We start from the raw sequence: 10921 nt of genomic DNA on the forward strand, positions 1-10921 counted from the left end.
GGGCGCTTTTTATTCTAACTCCAAGTGAATCAATAAATCCTCCGATTTGTTCACCTCGGAGAACTAGCCCAGAGAGAGAACTGAACCAATGGCTCGAAAATATGCTCTTGGGAGGATTTCTCAGAGGATGTCCAATTCAGGGATGTGTGCTTTGCAATCAAGAGAATGCAGTTGCCTCAGCCAGCACAGATACCTGCAATCAGACACCAGTGGCGGGCCTGTGCCAGGCGACTCAGGCTCGCAGAGCTCCGGCTAAGTGGTTTGTTACATTTCAGGCTCAGGCTGGAGTCCGAGCTCAGGGTGATGGAGCCCAGGCTCCAGCCTGAGCTTGAACATCTACACTGCAATTAAACAGCCCATTAGACTGAGCCACGCCAGCCTGAGCCGCAGGTTTTTAGTTGCAGTGTAGACATACCCCAAGACAGACTGAATAGATACAGGAACTGAGCTTGATCCTCAACAGGGGAGGAAGTAATACTGTCAATTTTATTACTCACGGCTAGATAAAAAGCAGTATACAAATTGCCAAGTAGATACCATCAGAAGGTATCAAGCAAACTGAGATACAGTTTACTCTGATAGTGGCTGGAACACAGATTATATAGCCCTCTGGTCCCACAATGACACCAGCAGATCCTCCTCAGGAACTGCCTCCAAGCAAAGACCACAGCACTCTGCATCCACAATAAGCATGCAGGCGGTCACCAGGGCCGACGAGGGGGGAGGGGAGGGAAGGGGGGGAAGCCGGTACAAATTACCGGGCCTGGCTTCCCCGGCCCTGTTTAGCCGGTCCGCTCTTGCTGGGGGACCCGAAAAAAAAAATTTTCACTGGAGCCCGAACCTGCTCTCAGCGGCCCTGGCTGTCTCACCTTCTCTCCCCTCGGGAGAACCAGCCAAAATTCCCTACCACACCACATTTCACTATTACCAAAGCATGTTCATCTTTGATAAAAAACCAAGGCATTTACTGAAAGCCACAGTATGGCTAGGGAAATCTACAAAAACATCCTAAGTTTTAGGCCTTGTCTACACACAAAAGCTGTACCGATTCAACTAAACCAGCACAACTGCCTTGCGTGGACAATCTTAAACCAATTTCGAAGTGTTCACACAAGGAAGTTGTGTGGATTTAATTCAATCCATTACTAAACTGAATTGGTATAACTTGTATGTTTATGTAGTTACCAAATATGGAATGTTACCTGGTTCACAAAACACTTCAAGTCTCCTTGCCCTAACACCTGAAGCTGTATCTTTGTCTGCAAGCGTAGTAATCTGACACTCTCCTGCAGAGAAAAGCATGTCTGCCTAGAGACACAAGGTGGGTGATGTAATATCTTAACTTCTGTTAGTGAGAGACAAGCTTTCCAGAGCTGCTCTTCAGGTCAGAAGAGCTCTGTGTAAGCTCAAAAGCTTGTCTCGCTAACCAACAGAAGTTGGCCCATTAAAAGATACTACCTCACCCACCCTGTCTCTCTAATACCCTGGGACCCAAACGGCTACACCACTGCATACAAACAATGGTAGAGATCAAGTTAAATATAGCCCACCTTTTGATCTCAATGTGATAATTTCAAGGCTTGTTTTCAGCACATAAATAGCTTCTGATTAACAAAGCTCCTTCTATTTAAAATCATGGAAATACACAATTTACAATTCCCTGGTTTCCCTCATCACAGTACATATGCTTAAAATGTCTTCTGTAGCAGGACATTTACCCAGGGCTCATTATGATGTCCATGTGAAATGAGTCTTTGATCTCAGATCGGTCTCAGATATTTCTATGGCATACCACCAGTAGCATTTGAATTTTCTACAGAATAGCTCTCAGGATTAGTCTACACACAGAAGTTGCACTGCTTTAACAAAAGGTGTAAAAGTTAAGATGATATAATAAACCAAAGCAACCGATAAGCCTTTATTCTTCTTCATTCTTTTTTCGGTCTCATCAAGTAGAACTCCATAGACATCTAATTTTGCTTTGGTATTCTTAACTTAATACTCTTGGAATTAAATTGTCAACATGTCAGTTTCCAAAACACAAACTATTAGCGTGTATTTGTGAGTACAGTTCACTAGCACAGTGACGAGCATTTTTCTTGGGTTAAGATAACCGGAATCTTACTGAGCCAAGTACAAAAGTTAGCCACTGAGCTAATCACCACCTCTGCTAATGTTAATGCTAGGAGAGCACGAGTCCAGAACCAGATCTCAGTAGAGATGCCTACTAGTCTCATTTCCAGTTACCAAAATGAAAGGAGTACATCATAGGCATTCTGCCATGCTGAAGCAGCTAGGGATCATACACAGGGTTTGCTCCCCATTAATGATGCTCAGCAATTGTACTCCCCACCACTACCAATGCCGGACCTCCAGAGTTGGAAAGATGAAGTAGAAATGTAAATCTATATTTTAGTGTGGATTCGGAGGGATAAATCAGGATTAAAAAGAGCATCTGTTCCACACCTAGCTGCCCTACACCAAGTCCCATAGATGAAGTACAAATTACACCTATCAAAAGAGAAAATTTGTCAAACATGCCCAGGGAACACAAAGACTTCTAGGAGGTTGTAGTTTTCATAAGAAGTAGGATGCCAATCTAGCCAAACCAAAGATCTGGTCTGACATGGAACTTCTATGTATTGTTAAACTTCAATACCCTCTGGTAATCAGGCTAAATATATTTCTCCTCATCTCTAGATGCTTCCACTCCTCCTTCATGGAGCTATAAATAGGAGATGGGGTTGTATTGGGGAAAAAAAAATAATATTTTGAAGGGGGAGAAAACGTGAAGTTACATTTCATTTGTGTTTCCAGTGGACTGGCACACAGTGTTCAAGACTGGATTAACCAATTTCTAAAACTCTGTTTAAGTCATCATAGCCTTAACGTCTGTACTGCCTTCTTATGCAGACAAATCACGTACATCTGAAGCCTGTATAATATAGTCAATACAGTTTTCTTTTTATACTGGTAAGTAGTCCAGAAGCTAAGAAATATGGAAAATAAGAGTAAACAGGGAAACTCCACAAGGAGTAATAAACATATGGAATAAGTTAACAGGGAAGGCAACTGAAACAGAGGATATAAATAACCTCAAGGGATACCCAGCCTAGTTTGTGAAGGCGGAAGGGAGTGAAGGGTTATGATGAAAAAAGCAGGAAGATGGGATTAAGAAATTATGAAAGTGCGGGCACATAGGGCCAGATGGCTGTTTCCTGTTCCTAAAAATTTATGTTCTCTAGAATTAAAGAGGACAGTTTAAGTATTATCTGATTTGTGTTCTGCCAGCTTTCTCAGAGCCACGTAACATGGTTAAAGAAAGCGCCTTTTATGTCCACATTAGAGAAACAAATCCACACTTCTGCCTAGCGAGGCTATTCAGCAATGGCTGCTTCCCACATGCCTTCAATTTTCCACTCCACGCAGACACTGCAGCAGTTCATCTAGCTGCATCTTGGTAAGAGATCACTACTTTCATTTATCAACACTGCTTTCATTTCTGCACAGTAGGACCAAGCCTTTCCACCAATGGGAGATCCTCAAGTTCCGTCTTTATTTTGCTCAGAACAAGGTCCATTTCGTAACGAGGCCTGAGGCTACCATGTTTACTCTACGGGCCATTGAAGAGGGGTGTAGTTTGATGGGTCACAAAGCAAAGGGAGCCACCACCATAGCAAAAAGGCCCATTTTGCCTACGCCAGACACAAAAAACACGTTACAGCCAGTTACGGCAATGCTCGTCACTACCTAGAACCATAACAACGCTAACCCAGACTCTGGTTATCATGGCTTCAAAGTGGACGGAGCTGCCTCTTTCATCTTCCAAGCTACTCTAGCTGCTCCTCAAAACACAAGGTATGGTGCATAAAGAACTGCATGACAGGTTTATAAAAGTAAGAAGTGTGTGTGTGTGACAATAAGTCATCTTTCTTTATTTGTGGGAAGCTTGAAGTCTGCCATGATAAAGTATAGAACTAACTGGTAGCAGCATAGAAAGGGCCACTGTTCCAGTTTAGCACAGTTGTGACAATGACGGAGAAAAACAGCTGCTCCCCTAATATACTGCTACATTAGCTGGAGCAAGAACAGATTATGATTCAGTACACAAGGATGCAATATGTTAAAAAGGCAGCACTTTCAGCGAAGGATACAAAAGCTACAGCAAAACAAGACTGGCTTTCAAGTCACTTTGATAAGTGACTGCAGCTCCTGCTTTAAGAAAGGTTAAAAAAAAGCAACAAAAATTAATCTAGGAATATTCTGAATAAATAGACACCAACTAAGAGAGATCCCATTGGTTTTCTCTCTCTTGATCATGTGGCCTCACTGCTCACCAAAAATGCTGCCATCATTTCAAAACGTGCATGCTTTTTCACCGTCCTTTCCCAGACGGCGTTCTGGGCATTAGTATTGTATTTGCATAGGAGAGAGACTCACCTAGCTCTGTTGGCTTCAGCAGTTCATCCAAGGTGGTATAGAAGGGAAGTTTCACCAGCCGAACTTCAGGCTTTACAACTTTGGGTGGTAACCTCCCCAGTCCGTTAAGGTATTTCCCATAGAGTGCAGGATAGTCAATGTTAGGCGTGGAAAGAGAAGTCCTAGCAACAGTGCTCCCACGGTCATAGGAAGAATGTATGGAGAGTGCCTCTGGAGGTCGGTGCTGCTGTGGCTGCCCCGGTTCAGAGCTCTTCTTGGCATAGCGAGTCTCATAGAGCTCTTTAATTTTCTTGAAAACTTCAGGGCTACAATCAAACTGGACCAGCTGCAACGCTCTAGTGACCAGCTCGTGTTTAAGTCCACTCTTACTCCGGCCAACAAAACCCAGTAACATCTGAAGATCTGAGACTCTGAAACTCATCACCATGTTCTACGAAATAAAGGTAAAAAATTAAAGTAAAAGATTCTTGGAGCTATAAATAGATCAAGTGACAATTCTCTCCAAAGCCTGTACCCTGGAACTCAAAAGATTAAAATTCACTTGCAAGAGTGACACCAAGCCTTCTGTTTAACTCACCTGGTTTTCAACTGATTAATGTGCCATGCATTAGACACTTGTTTGTGCAATGGGAATACATAGTAGACCTACTGAACATCATCCAGTATACACAGATACGAAAGCAGTGACAAGCTAGTTACTGAATTGCTATAAAAAAAAATCTGTGATAAATACAAAGTAATCTCATGGTAATAACTGGAAACAGTGCCAATCACAAGGACACTAAATATCTTGCATCAGGTTGTTGGAAAAGCAAGTGTATTCGGGGTTATTAACTACTTCAGCCCACACCTCACTTCCTTCAATCAGCTCTCCTATGAATAGGACCAGTGCCTGCTTCTGTTACTGCTCAGAGGGAGCACCATGAAACTACCAATTTCAAGGCTGATCCTAAGGTTTTGAACAACACTGAAACTGACCAGTCTTGTCAACTTCACTCTCTTCTGCCTGGGGAAGCTCAAAAGGAACTGGAGTGGTCTGTAGACTCAAAGACAACACAGGATTGATCTATGCTTGGAAGATTGTCTTCATAAGGATAAGAGCGAGAAAATATTAATTAAAATTAATGCTCACATTCTGCAGAGATTGATTGTTAAGGCCCTTCCTCATTGCCAAAAAAAGCTTCACATACACCCGGGGTGAAGAAAGTGTTTTTCGAGCCCTGAAAATACGTTTGAACATTTGCATTTATTCTTGCAGCTTGCTCACTGGTTTGTGAAAAACTCAGGCGAAATTTTCCAGAAAAACACTCCTACATGTCCAGCTGCAGGGGATGGAATCGACACCCACTAGGTGTTTTCCATATTTATTTTCTGATGATACGGAAAAGACATACAGAAATCAGATTAATTTACCAAAATAGGTTGAAAATAATGTTCTTGCTGTTTATTGAAAAAAATTGACAAGCCAACTTTTAAAGGAAAATGGCAACTGATTTAAATCCAGACATCTTCATTAACAGTATTTGTGGGGTGTGAAATTAAGCACAGGTCACGTCTACACTATGGGGACTATAGCAGCATAGCTATGGCACTCTACCTCTGCCAACATAACCCTGTAATGTAGACACAGCCTACAGCGACAGAAGGGGTTTTTTGGCCACTGCAGGAACACAACATTCCCAACCGATGGTAGCTAGGTTGATGGAAGCATTTTTCCCTTGACTTAGCTGTGTCTACACTGGAGGTTAGGTGGGCATAAGTATGGCGTTCATGGGTGTTGATTTTTCACCTGAGTGCCACAGATATGTCAACCTACATTTTAAGTATAGACCAGGCCACAGAAAGAATTAACCTCTTACATTTTATTCTTCCCCTTTCCTGTGAAATCCCACAGGACTTCTTATTTCACTGAAACTGTCCTAGAATGCATCCCAAATGCATCTGGGTGCAAGGAAAATTAGTAGTGTGATGTGTTCTGGAATCTCTTCAGTGAGAAAAAGAAGAAAGGGGGGCGGGGGTAGGTGAGAAAAAGAAGAAAGGGGGGTGGGGGTAGGTGAGAATAGAGTTTTGACAAACCAAGGAAAAATGTTCAGTGGTCAGGGAACTAATCTAGGACTTGGGAGTCCCAGATTCAATTCCCTACTCCACCACATGCTCCTGGTGTGACCCCGAGCAAGTCATTCAGTCTCTGTGCATCACTTATCCATTTGTAAAATGGGGGGGAACAGAACTTGTCCATACCCCACAGGGGCATTGTGAGGCTAATTACATTACTGATCACATGGTGCCTAGATACTACAGCAAAGCCGGCTGCATAAGCACCCTAGACAAGGGAGTTATCCCTGTACTCATTGTTCCTAATTTCCTGTTCTCTTGGTGTCTTAGGCATATAAACCAGCGCTTAACTCAACTGCTTTTTGCAGTTTACATTTACCCAGATTTCAGGTCTAGAGAGGTTATCAGCTTTGAACAATAAAAAGCAAAACAGGCTATTTCGGCACAGAGAAATATAGGTCTAGAACCTCACGCCTCTAACTCCGAGTGAGTGGTATGAATATGCAGTTCTCATTAGCCAGTGAGATTATTCATTTTAAAATGAATATAGGTGTAGGCTTTGGGCAGCAACAAAAGACAGGAAATTGTGTGTTCAAGGAGCATGGAAGATAATGAATTCTCACTACAGCCAGGCAAGTCTTCAAGATGCTTCCTTTCAGAAGAGTGGTGGGCTTCTGCCCACAATAATCAACGAGGAAGGCCTGACACAGGGAGAAGGGGTCAGCTATTGTTTTGCCTACATTTAAAAAACAGGGTTCTCTACATTTTACTTCTGCCCTACATCAGCCAGTTCTAGGATTCACAGCATTCACTGGGTCTGCCCAGTCATTCCATTACTTAATGCCTAATCCTGCCAGATGCTGAGCCTCGTCAACCATCACTGAAGTCACTCAGAGGTGTTCAGCATCTGGCAAGAATGGGAACTTTACCATGAAAGCCCTGTTGTGTGCACTGAGAGATTACAGTTCTGCTTCACAGACAGTACACCTGTGATTCCACTCATTGCCAGGCAGGAACTGAAGAGTCCCACTCATGCAGAGAGCAGTATCACATAGCAGAACTAGACTCAATAAAAAGAGAGGCTTGGAATTGGTGCTGCATGTCTTCCCCTCCCCAAAGGGGCTCATTATGCACAAGATGTTTTGTGAGTATAATACAACTTCACATATTTAAAAAAAAAAAAACAGCATGTCACTAAACAACCTCCAAATACATCAGACATCACAGAATCCTCTAGTCTATGCAGATTTATAGACACATCAAGATTTTCTCCAGAACATTTAAAGCATTGGATGCCATTCATTATCCACCTCCATATTCACTTCTCTGAAACCCTCTCCATACCTTCAATTTAGATCATAAAATAAGACATTTATGCCTCCATGGGAGGGGGGGGGGGTAAAGTTTGCAAACAATCTGACCCACAGGCGACATTTGGACAGTTCACTCACCCCTCACTCCAAAACTATTTCCTAAAATGTCAGTGGAGGAAACCTGCATGTCATCACTTCACACTCACACCCTCAACTGCACTTGCATACTCTTCACTCAGAAGCCCAATGAGCTGAGATTGGAACAGGAAAGGGGGCAGCATGAGGGAGTCACAGAGGAAGGGGAAAATGAGAAGAGTAGAAGTGAGGATGGGAGAACTGCAGGAGGGACCTGAGGCAATAACTACATGGGGGAGGCAATAGTGAGAGAAGATGAAGCAGCAGGTGGGGAGGGAAGCCAAGGTGTGCGGGGAGCAGCATGCCTGTTGTAATGATTTTTTCAGGACAGCTGTAAAAGATGATGTGCTGAAATGGGGGAGTAAGCTGGGGAGCTTCAGGTTCAGTGTTGGGGTGAGAAGAGGCTGAGACCGCAGTAGCTGGGGAATCTTAAGCATCAGTCGCAAGGAGCGAAAGTAGGGGAAGCATGGGTGGTGGGCAATCTCAGGGGTCAATGGGGGTGACCGGAAGGCCCTGAGGGAGTCTCAGGAATCAGGATGGGGATGAGAAGGGGCTGAGCGAAGTGGTCTCTGGAGTTGGCAGGAAGGCACGGATACTGGTGGGATGGGGGGGAGGAAGAGAGAAGAGGTCTCCAGCCTGGAAGGGAAGGTGGGGACACCAGAGGGATGGGGGCTCTCTGGGGCCATGAGGGGCAGGAAAGCGCTGACACAGGCGGGGTGGGAGAGGGTCTCAGGGTCGGGAAGGGGCTGACACTGGGGTCTCCGGGGTCAGTTATAAAATGGCAGGATGGCACTGAGGCCAGGGAGGGGGATTAAGGAGACGGCTCTGGGGAAGGTTATTGGGGGAGGGGGGGAGGCACTGTCACCAGGAGATGGGGGGGCGTCCAGGGACAGGAATGGGACTGCGATGCGGGGAGGGGGAGGGCGTGTCTCCGGGATCTGGGCGGCGGGGGGAGGGAAGATGAGCGGGGCGGGACGGGACGGGGCGGACGGGAGAGGGGAGGGGAGGGAGGGCTCAGACCGGCAGAGGCGGGGCCGGTCGGGGCCCCGGCGGGGGAGCGGCGAGCAGGTCCCCACAGGGGGCCGGCGGAGGAGGCAGGAGCCGGGGGCGGCTCCCGCAGGGAGGTTCCGCGCGGCCCGGGGGGAACGGGGGCGCCGCCCCCGGCCGTGCCCCCGCCGCCCCCAACCCCGTGCCCCCGCCGCGGCCCCACCCCTCGCGCCCCCCGCCGGGGGGGAGGCCGCTCACTCACTTTCGCCTCCACCAGCTCCGCCGCCATCTTGGCTTCCAGCGTCCACCGGCGCGCCGGGAGCCGCCGCCGAGTCACGTGACCATCAAGGTGGGGCGGCGCGAGGGAGGAGCGGGGAACCAATCACCTCGCGCGCCGCCCCCTTCCGCCAGCCGGCGCGAGCGCACTGCCGGCCGCTCGCGCCCCGCCTCTGACCCCGTTCCAGCCGCCTCTGGGCTCTTAAAGCGACAGCGCCGCGGGACACGCCAAGCCCGGCATGGCCTGGAGGGGGGGAGGGGACAGGGCGCTGCCAATCCCCGCTCTCCCCGGGGGGCCCCCGCGTGCCAGCCCCCCTCCGGCTGCGGGTGGAGCCAGGGCCTGGGGGCGGTGCAATGTAACGGGGTTGAATTAATGACTCATTAAGCAAACCCAGCGGTGCAACAATGGCCATTAATTGGCAGGCGATGCCGACAGCGTTATTAGCACGAGCCCGTCCATCAATCGCGGCGACCGGTGTCTGGTGCATTGACGGCCAAACAACTCACCGCAGCTGGGGGGGGGGGATAGACCCGCGATGGGTGCTAATGAATGCCGCTGGCATGGCATTAATGCAATGTGTAGTTTCAATGGACTCCCCGGGCACATCTAGGTGTTGCCCAGGCGAGGTGTCCCTTGGACTCCACTGAGAATCCTGCTCCGGTGAGTAAGGGATGTAGGCAGGAGGGGCTGGGACAATTTGCATAGTGGGGGGGGGGGTGAGAGACATTGAACCAAACTGCAAACCCTGCATATGATGGAAACCACTTCAAGCCAGGGTAGGGTGACCAGATAGCAAATTTGAAAAATTGAGACGGGGGTGGGGGGTAATAGGAGCCTATATAAGAAAAAGCCCCCAAAATCAGGACTGTTCCTATAAAATCGGGACATCTGGGCCCCCCAAACGCGGGGGGGGGCTCCCCCCCCCCCCCCCCACAGCACCCTTAGTTCCAGCACCTATGGATGCAGGAGCAGGCCCATTGTTTCGAACCATGGGCCAGATCTCCCTTCAGGGAGATTTTACCTGCTCCTATCCAGGACTGCCCAGAGGATTCAGGGGGCCTGGGGTCTTCAGCGGTGGGGGTCCTTCCAGTCCGGGTCTTCGGGGCACTTCAGCGGCGGGTCCCGGAGCGAGTGAACGACCCGCCGCCGAACTGCCGCCAAAGACTCGGAGCAGAAGAAGCTCCGGGTCTTCGCTCCCGGTGTGTTCGGCGGCACTGAAGGACCTGCCACGGAAGTCCCGCTGAAAAGTCTCGTGGGGGCCCCTGAGGGGCCTGGGGCAAATTGCCCCCCCTCTGGGCAGCCCTGCTCCTATCAGGGGTTGGGGTTTGCCCCTTCCCATTGAAAAGGCTGGGGGCTAATCCCTCAAACATGGCAAATTTCTAGGGAGGCCAGAATCCTCCTCAAGGAGCTCTTGCATGTTCTCAATGCCAGTTCCACGGTAGAGTAGCTCCTTGGAAGCCATGCTACTAATAAGGCAGTGGTTCTCAAACTTTTGTACTGGTAACCCCTTTCACATAGCAAGCCTCTGCATGCGACAACCCCCCCCCTTATGAATTAAAAACACATTTTTATATATTTAACACCATTATAAATGCTGGAGGCAAAGCGGGGGTTTGGGGTGGAGGCTGACAGCTCATGACCCTCCATGTAATAACCTCACGAGCCCTGGTTTGAGAACCCCTGTACTAAGGAATCAGCCTGCCTGTGGAATCGG

At 47.9% G+C, this 10921-nt stretch overlaps 1 protein-coding gene across 4 annotated transcripts in view; it reads right to left on the reverse strand.

The window, feature by feature from the left end:
• The window catches only part of PIAS4 (protein inhibitor of activated STAT 4), a 32633-nt gene extending 23355 nt beyond the window's left edge, over positions 1-9278 (reverse strand). The window contains exons 1-3 of one of the 4 annotated variants that reach the window (XM_034755291.1): positions 9193-9214; positions 5573-5811; positions 4441-4870 (exon numbers count right to left, since the gene is read on the reverse strand). In XM_034755291.1, coding sequence (XP_034611182.1) covers positions 4441-4870; positions 5573-5686 — 544 coding nt within the window. In that variant the 5' untranslated portion in view covers positions 5687-5811; positions 9193-9214. Of the gene's footprint in view, positions 1-4440; positions 4871-5572; positions 5812-9192 lie in introns of those variants that run through there. The other 3 variants (XM_034755290.1, XM_034755289.1, XM_034755288.1) reach the window with 3 other exon arrangements.
• Between the last annotated feature and the right edge of the window lie 1643 nt (positions 9279-10921).

This window comes from Trachemys scripta, chromosome 22 (genome assembly GCF_013100865.1).
Source record: "Trachemys scripta elegans isolate TJP31775 chromosome 22, CAS_Tse_1.0, whole genome shotgun sequence".
NCBI lineage: Eukaryota > Metazoa > Chordata > Testudines > Emydidae > Trachemys > Trachemys scripta.